Source organism: Eschscholzia californica, unplaced genomic scaffold (genome assembly GCF_041429995.1).
Source record: "Eschscholzia californica isolate CP2 unplaced genomic scaffold, dmEscCali1.0.p SCAF_3, whole genome shotgun sequence".
Lineage (NCBI taxonomy): Eukaryota > Viridiplantae > Streptophyta > Magnoliopsida > Ranunculales > Papaveraceae > Eschscholzia > Eschscholzia californica.
In genome coordinates this window covers 47,196,370-47,218,623 of record NW_028238420.1, presented here as the reverse complement: position 1 = coordinate 47,218,623, position 22,254 = coordinate 47,196,370, and the positions used below count along the sequence as shown (strand labels likewise).

The following is a 22,254-nucleotide window of genomic DNA, read 5'->3' as shown; positions in this document are numbered from 1 at the left end:
GTTATTTGTCCGTTTAAATGACGGTTTGGTTTGGCCAATAGTTTATTCATAATTCCCATCTTACCCTTACCCTCCATTTGACCATCAAACAAAACGATTAAACGATTCAGTTGAAGATCAATTGAGGTAATAAGAAAACTTCTAAATAACTTTTTTGTGTTCAAGCAAGTTGTCGGACACCCAAAATGCTTGTGACCTGGCTTGCCCGACTCTCCTACTAGGTGACTCCCCTAGTAGGCTTAGGCTGGCTTTGAGCTTTAAGAATTTTAAAGACGTCCTTTGAGTACCCCAAGTCCTTAACACGTAAAGAGAAAAGTTGCCTGACCCATCAGGCTCGCTGATGTCACTACTCGTATAGGCCACATACTCGCCCCTTTCCCACCCCAAGGGTGGTAGTTTCCCTGACCATTATCCCTACTAGAATCCCAGCCGGGATATGTGGCTGGACAGAATTTAGAGAGACACATACCTCGACTAAGATTCACCCGGGATAGTGGCTGGGCATAGTCCCATTTCTCCTCCCACCCCTACCAAGCAGCATGTGAAGTTATACATTCATAGTGACCATGAATATAATACTTGTTTTTCTTCTTTTTAATTCCCTAATAACAACTGACTAATGTACATTCACAGTTTCATTCGAAAGGGGATAAAGAATTATTGGAAATGAAACGGCAGTGGACATTATTTGGTCAAGGTATTTGCTGCCTTGTGTTACTGCTGTCCCAGTTTCATCCACCATTTGTATCAGTTTTGGTTCTTGCGAGCTTAAGTACAGGAATATGACTCAGCACTACATATCATGAAAGAGTCTTCGGATTTGTTCGACTGTTGTAGGCATCAATGTGATCGGGCAGCGTTTATACTGTACCAATGAGGAAAGTATATTAACCAAGGAATAACACTCCCAATGAAGAAAAGGGTGTCTATTTTTATAGTACTCATGAAAATATGGTCTGGAAGTATACCTGTGAGACATATCTGAAAATGCAAGGATAACAGAAGACAAATCCTGAAACTGCAACTACTGATGGATTTGCACGTTTCTGTGAGCACAATGGGCATATTGTTCTATCCGGAGGAAGCGGAATTCCCTCTTCTGCAACCTGTTACTTGATACGTTAGAAATAGCAAAGTACCCAAGATGCGGATTCAATTTGAGATCGACATTATAACTTCATTCTGAACTGTTTTGTCCAAATAATTGTTATGAAGCAGAAAAAGGCAAAGAAACTGGTGGGGTTTGTTTCTTGATTTAAATCATTAAATGTTTATTCTGTTAATAGCTAAGTTAGAATTGCTGAGCTAATAGTCACTGGTTGACAAAAATGAAAAGCTTAATTTACCTTTGGGGGCGGAGGAGGAGGAGGTGGGGGATAGACAGTTGGAGCTGACATCCTTTCCTCAGCAGACTGGTACCACCACTCCATCATCTGAGACGATTTTCATTTAACATATGCGATCTTGTTCAATCTCTTAAAAGTTGTGTAAAGAAAGAAACCCATAGAGAAGGAAAAGAAGACATTTAGCTATACTACTATGAAATTTTTAGGTACACTTACTTTGAAGACAAACACGGCCGCAATAAGACCAGTTTGTGCATAGTCTAGGGTAGTGTATACACAGCTCAGTAACATTTTTTGCACTGCCTATATATTGTGAACCAGAAACAAGTTAGATAGATTATATATTGGTTGCAAAATGTACTGATAAGATAATGAATTACCTTCAACCAAGGTGGCCCACGAAGTCTTTCACGTTCATGGCTTCTAATCTTCGAAATCCTAGATGATGTATCCATCTGCGTTGACATAAAAATAAAGAAAAGTATAGAGTAAGTGACATTTGAAACTCGGGAGAAAGAAATCATTTGGACCACTTCGAACAAAATTACAGGTTGAACAAATGGGTAAGAAACATTGTACCAGCTCCTGTCCTGTTGCACGACAGACATGAATCCCAATCACATGTAGTCCTGGAGAGAAAAAACCAGTAGCATCCAACAGATATAATAGTTGATACGCAAATGATAGACCTGCAGCAGCGAATAGATTGTTTAAAGAGGATAGAAAATGTTCAGATTAAGCTGAAAATGTGGTAGTGTGACGTAGCTGTAGTCAAATGAGGTTTCAATTTGGTAGTTTTGCCACAAAGTTTATGGTAATAACCTTCAGTGCCTGCATGTAGCCATGGATAGCAAGACCCAATAAAAGCATCAATCCTTTTTCTGATAGGGGACCTCTGTGATACTTCTGAACGCATCTCTCCTGTTGTAGTACCACCATCAAAATAGTCAACATCGTCAAGTCGTGTTTCACTAGGTCCCCATAAACTTGCTTGAAGTGTGGCTTCCCTTTCTCTATTGTAAATTGAATGCAATTTAGATTTGAAATATGGCAAAACAACCTACACGTATACAACCAGGTCACAGATAATAAGTTGGGTTGACAAGAATTTCAAGCTTTCAGATGATTTAATACTCCAAATTTAAAGTTCAACTCGCGCACCAGACAGAGATTAAAGAGGGTTCAGTACTAAACATTATAGAGTTTGAGATAAACTTGAAAGCTCTCTTAGGCAGGGAGTAGTTTGTTATTCCAGAGCTTAAAAGGATATAACTGGCTATTTACTCGCACATGTCTATTGTTTTTTTGCCTAAAAATCATGACTCACATAAAAGAGAAAAAGAATGTACCAGAAATACAACTGAGAGAACTCTTTGGTGCTTTCTTAATCCAGAGTGATTACCCCCATCACCTGAGTCCAAACTAGGCTTGCCCTTGCTCAATTTTATTTCCACTTCTCTCCTTCGTAGGCCATACAAAGACTCAGAGAAAGAAGCATCTGAAAACAAAGGGAAACCAGAGAACTTAAGCCACCGTAGACTTAGATTTTCAGATACTCTAATTACAAAGTGAGGATCCATAATACAATCCATGATGGGACCAAAAAAGCAACTAGGTAGAACACCCACTACTCAAACCTGCAGTCATCTCCCCCAAAGTTCGTAAAAGTTAATGAAAAACTTCTAATTTGACTGTTCCCTTCACCCCGGATTTAACATTCAAATTTGCAGTCCTAGTAAACTACGGGGTCCAAAGATGATAGAACAAAGCCACAGCTTAATAGTGGATATCCGCCTCGATAACTAATCTGATACAATTCTCTCACCATTTTCACAATTTCCAAGAGAAAAACTTTGCTGAATCATCTTCTTCGTAATTACAGTATAAGGGTAGGATGGAATATATTAGAACAGGAATCTGCTCAATTGCCCTCTCAAACCCTCCATTCCTATCCAGCAACTACGTAGTTATAGCTACTCTCAGTTGACTCGCTTGAGCATAACCCACATTCTTTATTCACTTACTAAAACCTATACTACAAACTAACTTTGCCACCCGAAATAATATTGAACCTCACTTCACTTCATTAAGGTGGTAAAAGAACCAACTAGTCTAATTCTAGAAACGGGCAATCAGTTCATAGTCATATGAAATGCAAGCTTTAACTAAGCAAAATTTCATGAACAATTAAAAAAAGAATCAACCCAATATTTAGTTCTCTATTAACAAAAACTTTCTTAGTTCAGAAACTTAAGAGATGAAGTAAATGAGTATATACCAGTAGTTCGTAAACTATGAGTCTCAAGAACCATCATAAGCAAAGCAAAGAATTCATCATCATAATCCAAAACTTTGTGAAGAAACGGTCTTCTTAAAGCCAAAACCTGCATTTCTCAGCATACCCAAACATTCAATTCTCAATCAAAACCCTAATAGAGGTAAATGAAACTATGGGTAAGGATAAAAATAAGAAGAATAAGAGAAATGGGAGAAATTTACGCCAAGAGAGTAAGTAAGAGCAGCCCTGAGACTGGCGGGGAGTTGTTGAGCTGCGGCCATCTCGAAGAAGGTAGGACGAGTTCCTTGACCTCCCACCTGAAACAACATCTCTCATCCAATTTTGATTTCCCAACCAACAAATTTCTCTGTAACCCTAGATAGAAATGAGAGATACAGTAAGAATGAGAGGGAGAAGAGAGATGATACTGTTGTTTCTTCTGCTAAGATGACATCAACAAACTTTTTCAATGCAAGACTAGTGGGAAACCCCCAAATTCATGCCTCAAAATTAAGGATGAGGTTTTGATATAAGTTCAATGGGGAAGTATGAGTCTAACACTTGGTTGTCTGACTAGTTTGAAGTGTTGACATATACTCCAAAAGTCCCTGGAGGTCCCGGGTTCGATCTCCAGAGGTGGAAATATGATTTCCATTAGTCTGACTCTATTTACAAAGAGCAAAAGTTGGTATAGTGTAGGGAAAAAAATGTCCGTAAATGCACCAACCCCACGCCCGCCCTACCTATGGGCGCCTGATGGCCGAGATAGATACTACCCGTCCGAGTCGTTAGAATTAGTGGATCAGGCTCAGGTAGAATGCCTTTGTCCGACTATCTACCCATGCCGGCTTGACACTATGGGTGCCTGATGCCAAAGACAAATACTATCTGCTCGACCCAAACTGTATACCCAAACCAGCCCACTTATGTGAATAATGCTTGTTGTAACAACTTATTTGTACCTGTAAGAGTAGAACGACCATATAGCGCGGTAAACAAAGGCGTATGCCCGAAGGTGTGGCTCAGAAGTAAAAGAAAACCAAGGACTAAAACGAAAACACTTAAACAAGAAGTTTAGAATGGCGATCAACACAACCGGATCAACATTTCCATAAAAAGGTTGGTTAACTACTCTTATAAACTAGATTTTCTTGAAATAAAATATGTATATACAGAAAATAGGTGTTCAGGAAGATCATTTCTCAAATGTATCTCAGCCTCTAAACCATGGACATAAATCAACAAGTTTGTATTTATTAAATAAATTCGAAAAAGAAAATAAGTCCATTGCCCGCAATAGGGAGAAGACGATATAGAATTCTATTACTTCTCTGTGTCCAATTAATATAGTCTCTCTTAATGAAGATTAGGTTCTTCCTTGTAAGTCGTCACCACTCTTTCCATCAGTCAGGATGAAGATTGGGAAGACTAAATGGTCGAATCATCCGATCTGGCACGTTTTGTTGGTGGAGTAATGGAGCTGTCATTGGCATCTTGATGGAGATCTTCTGAAGCTTCAGCTACGGGCATTTTTTGCTCCCCTGAGTGATTTTGTGAGTTTTTCGCCTGTACTGGACTAACATTGGTTGGGCCATTTCCTGCTAAAGCTTGATTCCTTTCTGACCCTTCTGGTACTTGATCCAATGATTGAACAGGCGGGTCATCCTGACCGGATGATGGTGAATCGTGCTTTTCATTTCCAGTCTTGTTTTGCTTCTCGAACATCATCTGCAGATACCTTCCTTGTTCTTCTATTCGTAACTGTAGATTTCTCTGAATCTGCACGAGTAGATTAAATGATCGGTGTTGAATTCCTATAATGAACCACATAACACATAAAAGATAATGCGGAATTTCACAGGTAATTAGCGAGCAACTCAAACAACTTATGAAACAACTAGGATAGTCCAAGCCTCGATCCCGATCTATGTTCTCGAAGAATCCCAAACCAGGATAGTCAAAGCGCAGGTACATGATCGATGTGTGAGTATATACCTCAAGTTGTTCATGCAGCTGCTTTTGAACTTCCATTTGTAATCGTAATGCTTCAGTGATGTCAATGCCCCTGTAATTCAAAACAGAGGTTTCGACTTAGAACTACCATGCTGGATCACTCAAAAAATACAAAAATCGTATCATATATGTTTTCTGAATCAGAAATTCTTGAATTTCGTCGTCAGAAATTATCAAAATTCAAACTGTAATTACAAGTCAATTTCATGAAGTTCCTCGGGAGATCGACCCGTTGCACGAAATTTAATCAAAGAACAAAAGTTGCAATTCACTTTCCACTGGGAGATATAATTAACTAAAGCTAGTACATTTAGTTTCAAAATGATTATCTACAAATTTGCCCAATACATCGAAAAATAGGAAAGAAATCGGACTTACGTTTTCAGCTCCAGAGTCGACATTTCACCAATTGTAGACATCTTATTTCCATCTGAATTTCCTGCATAAATAACACAAAATGTGTTTAAGATATATCCAACAAATGACTTTTGATGTTCATTTTCGTGAACCATATTTCATGATAAATTATCGTAAAAAAAAGGAGTTTCACTTAGGAACTAGAAACATCTTCATGGAAATGGCATACGCTAACAGCTGTAAAGAAGAAAAAAACATCACGGCGAAATGGAGTAGATAATTTTCTAAAGAGACCAGAAAAAAAAGAAGCTAGCACCTGTACTAATCACCATATAAAAGATATAGAAAATAAAATAGAAGTGAACAAGAAACAACCAAAAGAAAAAAAAGCAATAAAAAGAATGAATATTAGGAAGGGAAAGAAGAATTGCAGCAAAGGAATAAGATTGTTAACTATCAAGTACCTTCTGTCGACTCCGGTCTGTACCGTGCTGTCCTATATTTCTGCGATTGAAAAAAGAACGACTTAGTGCATATAGAATCATGAAACTAAACACAGAAGATTCATAACGATATCATTCAGAAAGTCTAATTGACTATGGACCTGCAAGTGGCTTTTGACATGGTAGATGGTTAAGCCTTCAATTTTCATTAGCTTCAGCACACCCTTGGGAGTAGCTCCTGTAAGCCAGAAATCACATTTTGGTTCACAAAAAAAAAATGGATTCCTCTACTCAATATGAGTTCAAAAAGTAAATTTAATTCAACCAGGTCACCCACTTTCACTACCACCAAGCTGATTGACAGCTTCCACAAAACGTTCATGAAGTTCAGGTGTCCACCTCATTCTAGGCTTGTTTGAGGAAGTACCATTGACTAAAGATGAAGGGCTAGAAACAACACATAGTTCTCCAGAATTAAGAGGAGCTTGCTGATGAGTTTGGGACTGCTCGGCCGAGAAATCTGAAGATGGTTGGGTTACCGGATTTACTGTCTAAATAACAAAGAAAGGAACAAAAATAAGTAACAAAATTGAAATGTTTTCAAGAAAACTGCATTATGTAGATAGAGTTGTGTTAACGGGATCGACCTTGTGTTCAGAATCAGCAATGTTGGTGTCAACCAAAATCTCACTCCAAGAACCCAAAGTGTCGTCAACATTTATTAGCTGGTCTGCCCAATCCTGCCAATCATTTCGTTTATGAGGGTCCTCGACTCCTATACCACCCATACTGCTGCTTTCTATTTGACAGTCCTGAACGGATATATTCTCGGAAAAATCAAGAAGCCCCTGAAGTGGATCTGCATCCCATACAACATCATTGTTATCTTTCACATACTGACTTGATGCTGTAGACTTTAGCATCCCTGTTCCTGAGTGAAACGGTTGATTCAATGGCAAAGATGAGCCGTTATTAGATGATTGCGAAATGAAGGGGCCATTCATGGAGTCCTTCTCATGGGATGACCGGTTAGAAAAATGAAGATCGGTAGAGAATCCTGAAGCTGATGAAAACATATGTCCTACGACTTCGCTGTTGGAGGTTAATGAAGTTGCACGTGAGACTATGCCATTTGTCGTCATTTCTCTTTTAGAAGAAATCTGTTGGCGATGAAGAAATTCTACATAATCTTCCACGGAGTTGCTATGTGGGTGTGCCTCCATCTTTTTCCATATATCGTAAAGTTCCAACTAAAGCAAACTAACTAATCACTAACTATAAGTTAAGTCTGAATTTTAATCTCCAAACGACAATGTCCTTAATTTTCTGTCACCATTGAAATTGAACTCTACCTTCGACGTCGAGAACCAGTTAGATTCCACAGTTATTGCATCTGTAAAAAAGACAATTGAAACATACCATCACCAATATTGAACCCCAGAAGAAATTATTCTCACCAAACGAATTTCCAAATAATTGAAAGCAGCAATTCAAGATGACAATAATTTGGGATACATAAGTTATTTTTCAGATATTTTTGCCTAGATTACATGAACAACCATTTGCATAGACACACCATCATCAATAGGTAAATAATGTGGGAAGTGCAAAAAGTGCGAGATACGGCAAACGGAAATATACAACCGTGCAGGCAAATCTCCCATAAACTACGGTTTTGTGAGAGGGCTTGCATTTATTTATTCTAAATAAAGTACGAGATTTGTGTTTCTTTTCTAGTTTTTGAGTTGAATATGTATGTTTCTTTGGTTTCATCTTTCACTCTTTTGCTCTCAATATACTTTCATACGAAGTTTTTCTGACTGTTCATATTATTACTCACGGTTGTATATGGTTGCTAAAATGGAAAGAAAAACTCACCCTGGAATTAAGAAGTTGATTTTCATGGGTAATAAAAACTTCCCATCGTGTCACATGTTTCTCAACCCCCCCCCCCCCAAACAGTTCTACCCTATTTCTCTCTGAGAAAAAGCCTCTTTTCATTCATCATTTCCCTCCCTTGACCTGTTTCTTCAATCTCTCGCCATCCATATTTCCTCTTACAATCTGGCAAGTGAATAATATTATAATACTACTTCAGATAACCCTATCTCCTAATAGAACTTCTCTGAAAATCTATCCCTTTCCTTTAGCCACTTGCAATCATACACAACCCAATCATTTGTTTTTTTTTCAATTGTTCTGCTTATTTATGAGATACCTTCAATAGTAAGCTTACAACTTCCGAAGTTTGAAACAATGATTTATTTGATTTACATCGAAACAGAATAAAAACCCTCCAAAGGAAAAAGATATAGAATATCGTGGTCCACTCCACCCAACTACGATAAGAATCAACCAAAGCCTACTCCATCTATCTTGATGCTAGTACATGATTCCTTATTGACTTGGTCCACTAATATAATCTATATAGGACCATTTATCCTACTTCACTACCTTTATCAACACAATACGCAACTTTCTCTTATCACCCAAGAACCCGCTACCAACTCTCATGAAGAACTGCCTGCACCAACTATTTCGCCTTTGTGTTAGTCCCTAATGAGGCGTCCCTAATGAGGCGCTACTCTTGGACCTCTCTACATAAACTAATATACCTAATCTATCGTTCTGAGGATTGGCAACAATCATTCACAGAGTTCGCGCAGTTTCTCAAACTTGAGCTTCATCATGTATAAATAACACCTTAAAATTGTCTTCTAAGACTCCTCTTCAATCTAATTGATCTAAGGTTATTAAGTACCACTTCAAAATAACACATGTCTAATTCCTATATTTTGGTCCTAAATTTCATTAAAAATATCAGTCATTTCAGAACCAGGACCAAAACCTAAGAGTATAAACATGTCAATTGTCAAATAGGATTATAAACTCAAAACATTTCAGATATCTTACACTTCAATACCCTATAAGACATAAACTTCAATAAAAGAGGGAGTTTTCCAGTACCCAACTTAAAAATCTAAACTTTCCAAACATCAATACAAAAAAAACATCAGAAAATCAAAACCCACAAAAATAAACACATTAGAATTCCAATTCCTCATTAAAAGAAAACAGAATTCCAACTAGATTTGAAAGAGTTATGATGATGGTAATTGAAACTATGAAACACAAATAAACGAACAACCCAAAGTCGTTTCTGAATCAAAGATTCTAACATGTTATTTCTAATCATCAAAAGTTGAAAAATGAGGACAGAAATTTCTCACCTTGAATAACAGATACAGAAGAAATGAACCCTAACAAGCACAAAATCGTAAATGGAAATCGAGGGTGTTTATCAAATTAGGTCGTACCCAAGATTGAGAGAATCTGATGGATACGGGGTCTGAGAATTTCTTCTGGTCACGACTCACGAGTCCAAAACAAGTGAACAATAATATAGATTGCGTCCTCTACTTTTTTTTCCCCCAGTTTCTTCTTTTCTCTCTCCTCTTTTTTTAAGGGTTGGTATAGGCAGGTCCAATAGCGGGTGGTACAGGGAGATACCTCTGTGTAGTAAGAGCAACTCCAATGCGACTCGGCTCAGGCCCAAGATTCAAATTTCGGCCCCAACCCCATGCTCCAATGAAAGTCTCTTGGGGGTGAGTTTAAGCTCAGCCCCAAGAGCACCCTTGAGTCGACCCAAATTCTAAAGGGTGGTCACTTGACCGTTGGGAGTCCTCAACGATCATGTGACCATTATATCTTGGTCGTTAGATCACATGCAACGGTCACAACTTTTTTAAAAAAATCTCTAATTTATTTTTATTTCAATTAAACTGCAATTAGTTAATTTTTACAACTATACTCTAATTAAGTTACAATTAATTTTTTTAGTTTAATTAAATATTTGAAAATTGGTTTGGGTAGAAAAAAATGGGAAATTCAAAATCTGAAAATTTGAAGAAAAAAAATTTATTTCGAAAATAATGCAAACACGTGTTTCGCACACACAATATCACACAAGTTTTTCTCACACCAACAAAAAATCCACACATGTTTCCCACGTGCAAAAATTTTAGACCTAAGCCCCGAATGCATTTGAGTCGATTTTTGAGGTTGAACTGAGGCTAAAAATTTGGTTGAAAAAAAATAATTTTTTAGGCCTAAAACAAGTTGTCGTTGGAGTTGCTCTAGGTATATAGATTTTCACAAACAAACCAAAAACTAATTATAATTTGGTTTAAGGGCTTATATTAGCAGGTCGTTGATTTCCACTCTATAGATTCGTGTTTCCTTCTCATTTTCATCCAATTATAATTTGTTTTAAGGGCCTATATTTGCGAAGCTTCTTTAACCACTATTAGCAAGTCGATGATTGTCGCTCTTTAGTAGGGGTGGCAATTTGGTCCGAACCGGCGGTTTTTTTCCCAAACCCGCCCCTAATGGGACGGGTTTTACCGCCCCGCTAATTAAACGGTTCGGGTTTGGTATGAAGTTAAGAAATACTAATCGGGTTCGGGGTGGGTTTGGTATTTGATAGTAAACTCCGCCACGAACCGATTAGTATGTTATATATTAAATATATGTTTTATTTAAGGTTATGTTTCTAAAACTTTAATCTTATATTATCAATTTAATTATTTTATGTTTTATATTATTTAAGTAGTTGTAGTGTTTATGCAAAAACTCAAAGTCTTAGAAAATTTTGTTAACAATTGTTATGTTACTTCAAACTAAAATAACTTTTGTGAAATAAAATACTTTGAACCCGACCCGATCCGACTCGTTTTATATTAAACGGGGCGGGGCGGGGCGGGACGGTAATGGTTTAACAATTTTTAATTGGGACGGTTATGGTAATTGAATATCCATCCCGATTAATTATTGGGACGGTAATGGTAAAACCCGTTTACTAACGGGACGGAGTTGGGAAGGGGATGAACCGTCCCAAACCCGTCCCGTTGACATCCCTACTCTTTAGATTCGTGGTTCCTTCTCATTTTCATCTTTTTTCTTCTCTTATCTGAGGCCTTTGGAGTTCCTAGAAAAATTTAAGTTGGACAAAGAGAAAATCTTTTTTGGTGGAACCCTTCAATCAGAAGGAATTTCCCTTCCATGATCGAACAAAAGGTCTATAAGTATAAATTACAGGAGATATATACTTTCATGAAAGAGAGCTCGGTTTTCTTGGTTAATCGAGAGATTACCTACAACATTATGCTCCAAACTAGAACAACGTTAAAGAAAAGTACCCCAATGGTATTTAGGAATCTTAGTAAGGGGCTCCACTATCCATGTTGATAATCCCAAAGGTATTTAGAAAATCTTCCTAAGGGACTCCACTATCCATGTTGATTATCAAGAACAACGTTAAACAAAGTACCCCAAAGGTATTTAGAAATCTTCGTAAGGGACTCCACTATCCATGTTAATTATCGAGAACTTTCAGTAGAGTCCAAAGCTGATTTTTTTTTTGATTTGTTTGTGTCTTGAACGTTGGCCAAGATTTCGAGTTGCATAATTTATCCATTTTCCTTATCTTACTCTTCTTTTTCCTCCCTCTCATTTCTCCTAATACTTGAAGTTTAATAATCTCTTTAATCTAGTTACTAATTTCGAATCACGAAATTTAGTTAAAACTTCTTATGGTTTTTGTTCTTAATTTTGGTGAAAAAGAATAATTGCAATTAGTTTGTAAAATGCTTGCAAAAATTATTTGCAAATATAAATGAGTAGGTTTTTAACCACACAAAATATAACTTCTCTCTTCAATTCAATTAAAGAATAATAAGAGGTCCTTTTAGTAGAAAATGGGGTCCCTTTGTGGACTAATCATCCATTTAGCCTTTTCTCTTTAAATTCAAAGAAATGATCTTGTCATGTTATAATCCAATTAAAACCTACACCCCTTCAAGTAAAAAATTTGTTTGATTTGGAATCTTGGATTTAGGTTTTAGATTTTTTTTAGAGATATTATTTTCAATCATTAATGGCATTTGAGGATCTTCTAAATTAGTAAAGGTGGAAATTATTCTATCATTGGAAACCAAAGAGAGAATAAAGAAAATCGACCAAGAATATTTTAGAGAGAAAAGATAGATAGAGTAGTTATGTTAGAGAAAATCGACAAGGAATAATTTTGAGTTATCTTAAGAAGTTATTTAAAAAGAATTGGAAAATTGAGTACGATAGTCATTACAATGACAAGTGGGGAGTGCTACAATAAAAAAATGACTTCATTTAAGATATGATGACTCGCCTTTACTAAAAGACAAAAAAAAAATTGACTGCAATCTAAACGGTTCATAAATTAAGTCAAGATCCTACCTACCTTTAAAATTTACCATGGAAAGTAACATGAGAGAGATACAGATTGCATTGGTAAGAGGGAAGTTTTATCGGCACCTCTCGAAACTGTCATTGGAGCCTCCCTGCTATTCGCGTCCGTCAAATGTCACACTTTCTTTATAAGCGATCCCTACCACCTCCTTTTGAGGAGAGAGAGAGACATATACATGGGAAGTTAGAGAATTTAATGGGTAGTTTTTAACTGTTTTATCTAAAAACGTGGGACATATCTTAACGGTTAGGAAAATTCAGATTACAATCTAACATACATGAATATCCAATAGATAAATCAGCAGTCAACTAACCTCCCAACAATTGGCCAAGAAAGAAGGAAGAACAAGTCTGTCTGTCTATAGTTTCACAGAACGTGTAATAAATTCAGACATTTTAGCAGTAAAAAAGAAAAGACTAGCTCATGCTCTTCTAAATTAAACTTATTTTAACTACTTCATAATTATTATTATTAGTATAAGTAATGGAGATGTGAATGGGTAGTTGTCAACTGAGCTAGGGTTTCTGATTTGAGAGATAGAGAAATTAAGATGTCTGCAGAGGTAGCAAGGAAAGAAGTGGGTGATGTACATAAAGTGGCACAAGGAATATCAAAGAAAGATCATCATCAAGTGGAAGATGTGAATAATATTAATAATCAGCAACAAAATGAAGCTTTAGAATCTGTAGCTCGTCATGCACCTGTTACTGCTGAACGTAGGGTTCGTGGAGACTTGGACACTTCCCTTCCCAAACCTTGTTAGTCATTCTCTCTCTCTCTCCCTATAGACTCAATGTGGTTCAAATTTCATGCATGCATCGTAGTTAAATGGCCTCCCAAAAAAAAAATAGAAGGACTGACCAGCAGACTAAAGTTGATGTGGCTGACCCTCATTGACCACCGTGTGGACAATTTAGTAATTTGCTCATTTGCTTGTATTATTTTTTTCTATTGAAAGTGCTTTTGAGTTATTATATTCGAAAAGATTGTCTAGTGGTTGGTCTCTTTAATTTTGTGGACCATTTAGTATTGCTTGTGTATTACTAGGTCAGAAAAGATTGTAGAAAGGGTAGAAGTTTACAATATGCACAATTTGTACGGTGTAACTTTTGCATACCAAGTTGAAGTCCAAAAGTTGATGGGTCTTTTTTCTGACAAATGCTAAACAAAATTGTATAGTTGCTACAAAAAGATATTTGCTGGGAACACTTTCTTCAGTTGGTCAAATAGTTCGAAAAACTTATATTCTTTCTTTGGGTTGTTGAGAAATCTATTATATTAAAAAACAACAAAGAACATTTTCTATAAAATAATGGTAATTTTTTGTAACGAAATCGATTTGCTGAAAAAAGTCTTTTTACGAAAAATGAGGATTTTCTCTCCCCTCCACAATTGGCAGATGAACTTTCATCTCTTATCAGGGAAAAAAATCCTAGTATAGAACATTTTTAGTACAAGGGTGAGATTTTGTATATCAACGTCTTTTGTTTGCTGATTAACTGTTTTTGTTCAATGTTGGGGGAATATGTTATTTGAGATTTATAATTGTTACGAGTTTAATTATTTATACACAATATGATGTGATTGGGGTGTGATAATAGATTTGCCTCGTGCGTTGATTGCACCTGATAGTGATCACCCGAATGGGACATGGGGTCACAAGCACCACGATATGAGTGTTCTTCAACAACATGTAGCTTTCTTCGATACAGATAACAATGGCATCATATATCCGTGGGAAACTTACTCTGGTAATTCATATTAACAATTTCACTCGTTTTTCTTTATTTTTCATTAATAAAATACTAGGAAAACATATAAGTATGTTTAAGTTTTTATCGATTTGATGATGTTATTTGATTATCTACAGGATTTCGAGCCATTGGGTTCAACATCTTCGCCTCATTCATTTTCGCGATCTTAGCCAATTGTGCAATGAGTTATGCTACTTTACCTGTGAGTTTCGACCAATTTTTTTATTTTCACACTCTAAATTTCGGATTTGAAACACGAATACATATATTACCTTCCAAAGGAAAAACTAACTTGGCCCTAATTTCGTAGGGATGGTTGCCGTCACCTTTCTTCCCTATATACATAAACAACATCCACAAAGCCAAGCATGGAAGTGACTCTGCCACTTATGACACTGAAGGAAGGTAAACAATAAGATTTAATCACAACTATACAAGGAAAATACAATTTAGCCCGACAAAAAATTGTTCTAATGGCTCTAGCAAGCCAAATTACTGACGTTGTGCTGATGTCATGTACAAAATTTTGTCTTTTCGGACCATTTCGAGCCATATTCGTCAGACCAAGTAGCATTGTTTACTGTATAAGTAATCAGAGTTAGTCCAATTGGGTCGACCCGTATTGCATATTCGATCAGTTTTTACTTTTTGTTATATGAAAGCATGATATGAAATATTAATGGTGTAATTAAAAATGGATCAACAGGTTTGTTCCAATGAATCTTGAGAACATATTTAGCAAGTATGCTAAAACAGTTCCAGACAAGCTCACATTTTCTGAGTTATGGCATATGACAGAAAGCAACCGAAACCCATTCGATTTCTTTGGGTGGTATGTGCAATTGCAAACCTTATAATTCTTTTTCGGGTCGAATAAACTGATGGTAAACCTTGTTCGGTTTTGACCCGGGTTTTATTTTTATTTTATTTTCGGAAAAAAAAAATGCAGGATAGCAGGGAAGATGGAATGGGGAGTTTTATATTTACTAGCTAGAGATGAAGAAGGGTTTCTATCAAAAGAGGCAGTGAGAAGATGTTTTGATGGTAGCTTGTTTGAGTATTGTGCTAAACTTCAATCTGAAGCTGCTATGAGTAAAAGGGATTAAATTAGTTATGAAATTGAAGTTAATGGTTCAAGAATTGTTCTAGTATTTTGGTGGTCCTTTTTTTTGTGGGGTGTGGAAGGTCATGGTAGTAATTTGATAAGTATTGAGGGTCATGGTAGTAATTTGAGTCAAGTATTATTACAAATAGATTCTATTCTAAACTTTCAATAATTGAATTCCCATATACCATCTCTTCTATCTCTCTAGATATTGACTTTTAATTCCACTTCAAATAAAAGGAAGGTTAAGCAAACATGCCCCCTCCCCCCCCCCCCCCCCCCCCCAACCCCAACTTTGTTGATGAACTTCAAAAATCCACTCAACTACCCTAAGATTTATGAAATGTTATGGGAATATTTGATTACCATAACAATAAGAATTTAATTCACAAATGATAATTATAAGAGTTAATTCCCATTTTAGCTTCCAATTTTTTACCAATTCATCTTTCGGCCCCTGACATTTGGCCCGTAGGTCATTTGACATATGACTAACAATCTTATGAAGAAATTATTAATGTTCACACTTTTACATTTTGTGCTTTTTAAAGAAGTTGGTGTCTTCCTCTTTCTTCATTCTCGGTTTTTAAGACACCTCTTTCTTCATTCTCGGTTTTTATCTTACGCTATTGGTGAAGGTCCTCAAAAGAGGAAGTCCGATAAAAGAATAGTCCTCGTAGCAAAACACCGTTTCTGGATCCTTTTCCGCTTTTGGTAAGAATCTCTAATGATAGAGGTCCTCAATAGAAACGAACGAATAAATTTAGAACAAAAATTAAATTAATTTTTTTTAGTTAGTACTTGGGAGCCAAATATTTATTAGTCGAATATTGGGGGTTAAGTGGCTAACTGAAAGAGTTATGTTGGAGCAAATGGGAATTGATCCTACAATAATTCAATTTTGCACAAACTTGAAAATAAAATTCGAAAATAATGAAATTTAAGAACATAGTCTCATAAGAAGAAAATGAAAATTTACATATATTTTGATATTTAAGTTCTAATACCCCCTTATACAGAAGATGATAACTTGACTTTCATTTATCAAAATACAGAGTTCACTAACCGAAAAGCAGCAAATCATTAGAAGGAACAAGCAAAATAAGAAATATATGATCAGAGGAAACCATCGTCGAAGTTAAGAGAATAGCTCTGAGGATCATAGCTAAAACTTATCCTGCTCCTTGACCATCTCAGTGTCTGCACTTTGAATATTCGAAATAATCGTCTCAATCTGACTAATCGATATTCCGAGTTTGGTTTCACCTCTTGTTGAACACTAAAGTAAGTGACCTTGTTACTTGTATTCATCACTATTCTTCTAAACAATTTCATCGCTTGCATCCCAAACTGTAATGAAAGGGTCATTTGAGCTTTTAGTTCACTTCATTCTTCTTCTTTACTCAATATATTTATAATTGAGATCATCTTACTTGGTTGGTGGTGTGTCAAATACTAGCCCGGTTATGTTTACCTGCATCTAACATGAATCAGAGAGACCCACCGTGTATTTTGATGACAGGGTTTAACGGATCATCCTTACCCGTTACACCCCCAACCCAAACGATCACATTTTGGTGTCAACTTGACTCATGTTAGATGTGGGTCGACAGAATCGAAACTGTCTTATATATAACAACAAGAAGAAGAAATGAAACATCACTGTCTAAGAGGCCCCATGGATAGCTTACTCAACTTTCTTGGCTCCTGATTTTTTGTCAGTCAGGTCACAACTTGAAAGTGGGCATCTTTGATTCCTTTTGGATTTGACCTTCAGAGAGGAAAAAATAATGACTGGTGTTAATATTCATCCACCTTTTGATGAAGATGTGAAAACACTTTTATCTAAATGGAATAAAAGTAAAAGTAAAAGCAAAGCAAGGAATTAATCAGAGCTATAGTGGTTTCAAGTTTCAACTAGGTGGATCATGACCTAATATCAACATCACCAGCTACTATCTTCTTTTGAGTTTTTGTTCTTTATCTAACTTGGGTTTGATCAAAATTACGTATAAGGAATTTATAGAAATATAATGTGAACTTCATAGGTTACCGTTGATTACATACTGGACTAAGATGAAAAATGGCCGGTTATCAATATAGACATAAACCAAACCTCCATTTTACTTATGGAAGTTTCAAGTCAATTTCATACTTACGTAGTTACGTGTGATAAGAAAAAGGAGAGGGTCACTATTACGAAAGTAAAGAAACATATTAACAAGTATATATGTCTGTCTGCTGTCATAAAAGTCTTGAACCATTTTGAAAAAATAATGGAGGAAAAGACGTGGACGAGTAGTTAATAACTTAATATGGTTTAATCTACTGTCATCTTTAATTTGAAGGACTTTTTTAGTTTTCGGTTATCAAGAGTAATCGTTGAGATTCTGGGAGACAATTAGTGGTTGTTAGAACCGTTACATCAGAACATTTAAGAAGACAATCAGAGGGCTGAGCATAAATTCGACGGACACCCTCATAAAAGGTCATCGTGTTTTATATCAAGGATCATATATATTATATAACAAAAGGAGAGAACAGAGAGAGAACGAAAAGGATTTTATGAAGAGAAAACTTACCATGAGGAGTCAAGAACTACTTGTTTTAGGTAGTAGGTGAGCGCCTTGAACGTGGAAAATATAGAGGCACCAAATCCTTTCAGCAAGTTCGCCTAGAAAACATAAGAACCCATACTATTCCCTGTCATTGACTCAGTCAAAAGGAGGACAAAGAAAGACATAGAAGGAAAATGTACCGACTTACAGTCTTTATGTTCCTCCCCATTTTGAGTACAGCTGCAGCATCTATATGACCATAATCATGTGATTCATTAAACATGGCCAAAGTGTAACCTACCAGAATCGTTTATATTAACTATGAGAGACAATTGTTTATTCGACAGAACCTTGTCGGATAAGGATATCCTTTCAACAATGTTTCCACCCCAGTCAAGTACAACCTGAACAACTGGGACCTGAAAAGAAAATCACACATCTCCAACCATTAGGTAATGCACGTGTAATATTCTAACAAAAAAAAAACTCGTACTTTCGGGTGATTTACACGAACAAACTAATCCGCAGAATAGAATGGCAGGTAAAAAGCTTTCTTTCTTTAAAAAAAAAAGTAAAAGCTTTCTCTATTAAGGCAACATGAATTACAGCACATGAATAAGTCTTCTCCTTTTTTGTATTTTGCCGTGTGGATACTCTGTGTTAACATCATTCATACATAACATAGTAGTGGGTGACCCAAAAGCAAAACACGGTAGGTAAAATGAAGGACCTGTCAACCAAGACAAGAATATCGTGTGTGTGTGTGTGCGATTTTCTCCTCGTTTTGGCATTTTTTGTTCACGGTATCCGAGTTATTAATATCAGTATTGTATACTCATACCCTTATCAATGTCATGTTACATAGCACGACATCATATACTGTAGATGGTTGCATTTTGTCATCCTGAATTGGTATAGTTAAGAGAAAACAGATATACCATGAAGGGATTGCAATTGCAACAAGAACCGGGGACAATTTCCACAACTTATGAGGTTGACTGCTCAATAACATCGCCAGATACTCGAGAATGTCACTTTCCTTATTCACACGACAACAATAATCAAGAAAAACTAAATAATCAGCAGACAAAAACAACAATTAGCTCATTCATTCAAATTAGGGTTGGAGCTTTTCCACATAAAAGGTCAGGACATAAATGTAGACCTTTGAATTCGCTTCCTCCTTTGTGTGAACAGATTGAGGTTTCTCGTGTAGCAACTTGTTCACCTCATGATATTGCATTGAGATGGGAAGAGTATCATAAGAACCTGACATGAAATATTCAATTACACAACTCCATCTACTTGCAACATAACCCAATAAAGAGATTTCCTGTCAGAAATTGAACATAAATAATCACTAAATTCGAACTTTCATACTAAATGAAAAAGGGTTTATTTGTCTCGCAAACAATATGTAAAATTTAAGTTATTGAATCAACTTACTATTATTTGAATCAAATCGTCATCATTTTTAACGTCCAATCGTCCAAACACCTGAAGCCATTGAACTTTAGGAGCCGAAAATATCAACTTGGCGCCTGAGACCAGTTTAATTGTCCTTCTATCAAGGAAATATGAAAGACTCCTTGACCTCCACTTGTTCCACAGATCAAGTTCTATCACCAGTTCCTTCCTCCTACCAGTAACAAGTATGTATAGTTTCTTTAGATTGGTTTCACCACAAACAGTTTATAAATGATTAGGCGACACAAATTTCTAGAGTATCGACAACATTCAACCATTCTTAGTCATAAAGCCAACTCTATAATCTATGGTCAAGTAAAGTTGCATATCGTAACAATAGAACAGACAACCCCAAGAGGGTATAAGTAAATGAGAAGCAATGTGTACTCACACGAGGGAAATGTCATCCCGTGATTTTTCTTCCGTTAGCTTAATGTGGCTCCCGACCCACTTTTTATTCTTCGCAAGGCTACCAGAAAGAACAGACAACCCCACTTCAACCGACGATACACATGACATTGAAGTTTGCCTCTCTGAAAGCTCTTGAATTACAAACTCTGACAGATTATAAATTGATGTCTCCTTCGTCTTAGAACCCGAAGAAGAGGATTGCGGTTTAGAAAATGCATTAAACAGCGTCAAATTTTCAAGATAGGCATCAAGACAATCATATTCAGTTCCTCTTAGAACATCAAGATCCATCTCAACAACTGCAACTAGAATAGCAGTGAGATGTTCATCTCTCAGAGGTATAGTTTGAATAAGATGTTTCAAAACAAAATCTTTGCCTCTAGCAAGAGTTAGAGATGATAGATTTTTCAGACCCTGGAATTTTATTCTCAGATTAGTAATAAACAATGGGCAAGCCAAGGAATGAAACTTCCCGAAATTTCGCCGAAATTTCGCGAAACGTTTCCTAAAATGAGATTAGGTGCACGAAATAACACTTACAACTATTTCCTGCATAGTTTCCACCGACATGATCGAATTTCCACCGAAGTTGTTGGAAATAACGAAATTTCCACCGACATGATGGAAATTTCGACCGACATAGTAGAAATCTAGCAAAACAATAGGAGAAACTAATACTAGAAACATATCCATTTCTTCGTCTTTTTCATCTTCATTTCTCTTAGATCTCTCTTGATTTTTATGTTATGTTTTCCATGGTTTTTAAATCTATTTGAATGATTTACGCCTTGACTTAACTGCCTAAATTGATTTTATCTTAGTAACACCTCTAATATAACTGTGTAATTGACGATACCTTCTCAAACTAACATAGTTTGTTAATTATTATCAGTAAGAATGTTATCTTTTGGGTGTTATAGCCAAAAAATTATTCAATTTACCCCCGGAAGTAACCGTGTAATTGTTAATACTCCCTCAAACTAATAGATAATGTTAAACATCATTTTTATGCTTCATTATGGTTTAATAATCTTGTTATACATAAGTGCATCATATTTCTATCATTTCTGTAGATTTGTAAGATTTCCACACTGACCGAAACATTTCTACGAAACGTTTCCATTTTTGGACCGACCGAAATTTCCACCGAAACCGAAATTTCATTCCTTGGGGCAAGCAAATAAGAGATAAAACACATATATGAGAATTCAAAACCTGGGGGAAATAAGGGTTTGATGTCAATTCAAGTAGAGCTTCATCAAGTTCAATAACTGACCCATGATAATCATCTGAACTTTTTAACCCCTTAAAAACCTGTACATTATGAACAATCAGAGAATTTATGCTCTTCTTTTTTTATGAGAAAACTAGAAAGATGAAGAAAAACTCAAAAGGGGGATACTTACGTTTTCAAAGAAGATGCCCCATTTCAAGGCTTTTTTGATATTTAGGGAATCCCATGAAGCAGAAGAACCAGATGATTGATACCCAGAAGTCAAAATTATGATATCAACAAACCCTTTAATCAGATTGAGTAGATCTTCAAGAGAAATATCTGGGTGAGACCAACCCATCCCTTGAGTATATTTTCCTTTGGCTTCTTCCCGCCTTTCTGAGATTATAAAGCTTTTCCTTCAGAACACTCTCACTACTGTTTATGGAGATGTTTCCTCTCGTGCCAAAATGTTACCGTGCCCCAAAAGCAGACCCAAATGCGACCTAAACGGCCAAACCCGCTTTTCTCTCATTTGATGGTTTGTGTAAAATCATCTAGGTCGGATTCCCGTCTGCTTTCTTGGCATCACGTCAATGTTGGTGAAAATTTATTGAAAAAATATATTCGAAGTCTTTTCGTAATATTTTAATTTAGATTTATATATTTAGGAACTGAATCACTAATTGTTGGTCATGTCATCTATAAAGTGTCTTGGAGGAAATTTATCTGAGGGTGAAGAAAAAGTGTTTCTCGTAGGAGACTCGTGTTTCTCGTAGGAGACTCGAAGGATGTGATTAGTTTGTGTCAAGGAAAAAGACATCAACTCACTTGGCTATTTATGCAAAAAAAACTCACTTGGCTATCAGAAGATAATCATAAACTTAAGAGCTAGCTTTGTTCTTTTGTTTTTCAATAATGTTTACCTAGTTGATCAGTTAACAAAGTTGGTTAGAACAAACTTTATCACTTGAGACGGGCTGAATGCGCCTAACTTGATGTTGAACTGCTCTAGATGCATTC

At 36.2% G+C, this 22,254-nt stretch overlaps 4 protein-coding genes across 5 annotated transcripts; 1 reads left to right on the top strand and 3 right to left on the bottom strand.

Moving 5' to 3' along the window:
- Window positions 1-540: 540 nt before the first annotated feature.
- Window positions 541-4,291, bottom strand: PEX12 (peroxin-12). Its single transcript, XM_086671679.1, has 10 exons — window positions 3,846-4,291; window positions 3,625-3,730; window positions 2,696-2,844; window positions 2,169-2,406; window positions 1,926-2,035; window positions 1,727-1,801; window positions 1,563-1,649; window positions 1,347-1,433; window positions 969-1,106; window positions 541-865 (listed from the first exon to the last, which is right to left on the bottom strand). The coding sequence occupies exons 1-10, from the start codon at window positions 3,951-3,953 to the stop codon at window positions 794-796; spliced, it is 1,170 nt and encodes a 389-aa protein (XP_086527805.1). The 5' UTR covers window positions 3,954-4,291; the 3' UTR covers window positions 541-793.
- A 465-nt stretch (window positions 4,292-4,756) lies between these two features.
- On the bottom strand, window positions 4,757-10,113 carry LOC147550991 (protein PHOSPHATE STARVATION RESPONSE 1-like). 2 transcript variants are annotated; one of them, XM_086666634.1, is made up of 8 exons: window positions 9,755-10,113; window positions 7,085-7,830; window positions 6,775-6,988; window positions 6,599-6,675; window positions 6,459-6,498; window positions 6,016-6,076; window positions 5,620-5,689; window positions 4,757-5,403 (listed from the first exon to the last, which is right to left on the bottom strand). In XM_086666634.1, exons 2-8 carry the CDS (start codon window positions 7,658-7,660, stop codon window positions 5,053-5,055), a joined length of 1,389 nt encoding a protein of 462 aa, XP_086522760.1. In that variant the 5' UTR covers window positions 7,661-7,830; window positions 9,755-10,113; the 3' UTR covers window positions 4,757-5,052. The 2 variants fall into 2 exon arrangements, with proteins under 2 accessions (XP_086522760.1, XP_086522759.1); XM_086666633.1 differs by having other exon boundaries at window positions 9,668-9,937.
- Window positions 10,114-13,146: 3,033 nt separating this feature from the next.
- LOC147550990 (peroxygenase 2-like) lies at window positions 13,147-15,767 on the top strand. Its single transcript, XM_086671678.1, has 6 exons — window positions 13,147-13,481; window positions 14,325-14,474; window positions 14,594-14,679; window positions 14,788-14,882; window positions 15,184-15,309; window positions 15,427-15,767. Exons 1-6 carry the CDS (start codon window positions 13,274-13,276, stop codon window positions 15,581-15,583), a joined length of 822 nt encoding a protein of 273 aa, XP_086527804.1. The 5' UTR covers window positions 13,147-13,273; the 3' UTR covers window positions 15,584-15,767.
- Window positions 15,768-16,521: 754 nt separating this feature from the next.
- Window positions 16,522-22,040, bottom strand: LOC147550989 (fanconi anemia group F protein (FANCF)). The gene is made up of 10 exons (XM_086670433.1): window positions 21,425-22,040; window positions 21,234-21,332; window positions 19,999-20,432; window positions 19,587-19,779; window positions 19,306-19,473; window positions 19,079-19,179; window positions 18,491-18,559; window positions 18,349-18,389; window positions 18,165-18,256; window positions 16,522-17,353 (listed from the first exon to the last, which is right to left on the bottom strand). Exons 1-9 carry the CDS (start codon window positions 21,590-21,592, stop codon window positions 18,174-18,176), a joined length of 1,356 nt encoding a protein of 451 aa, XP_086526559.1. The 5' UTR covers window positions 21,593-22,040; the 3' UTR covers window positions 16,522-17,353; window positions 18,165-18,173.
- Window positions 22,041-22,254: the final 214 nt, after the last annotated feature.

Bases quoted from the DNA above. Each gene is read 5' to 3' on its own strand.
- LOC147550989 (XM_086670433.1), bottom strand. From the start codon at position 21,592: ATGGGTTGGTCTCACCCAGATATTTCTCTTGAAGATCTACTCAATCTG. The intron at 21,333-21,424 runs GTAAGTATCCCC...CATAATGTACAG, and splicing joins GGGGCATCTTCTTTGAAAAC to GTTTTTAAGGGGTTAAAAAG. The intron at 19,180-19,305 runs GTCTACATTTAT...CGTGTGAATAAG, and splicing joins AGGAGGAAGCGAATTCAAAG to GAAAGTGACATTCTCGAGTA.
- PEX12 (XM_086671679.1), bottom strand. From the start codon at position 3,953: ATGTTGTTTCAGGTGGGAGGTCAAGGAACTCGTCCTACCTTCTTCGAG. The intron at 3,731-3,845 runs GTAAATTTCTCC...TGAGAAATGCAG, and splicing joins CTCTTACTTACTCTCTTGGC to GTTTTGGCTTTAAGAAGACC. The intron at 866-968 runs GTATACTTCCAG...TCATTGGTACAG, and splicing joins TTTTCAGATATGTCTCACAG to TATAAACGCTGCCCGATCAC.
- LOC147550991 (XM_086666634.1), bottom strand. From the start codon at position 7,660: ATGGAGGCACACCCACATAGCAACTCCGTGGAAGATTATGTAGAATTT. The intron at 6,077-6,458 runs GTACTTGATAGT...TTATTTATGCAG, and splicing joins CAGACCGGAGTCGACAGAAG to GAAATTCAGATGGAAATAAG. The intron at 5,690-6,015 runs GTAAGTCCGATT...TTTGAATTACAG, and splicing joins TCGACTCTGGAGCTGAAAAC to GGGCATTGACATCACTGAAG.
- LOC147550990 (XM_086671678.1), top strand. From the start codon at position 13,274: ATGTCTGCAGAGGTAGCAAGGAAAGAAGTGGGTGATGTACATAAAGTG. The intron at 13,482-14,324 runs GTTAGTCATTCT...GTGTGATAATAG, and splicing joins CACTTCCCTTCCCAAACCTT to ATTTGCCTCGTGCGTTGATT. The intron at 15,310-15,426 runs GTATGTGCAATT...AAAAAAATGCAG, and splicing joins CCATTCGATTTCTTTGGGTG to GATAGCAGGGAAGATGGAAT.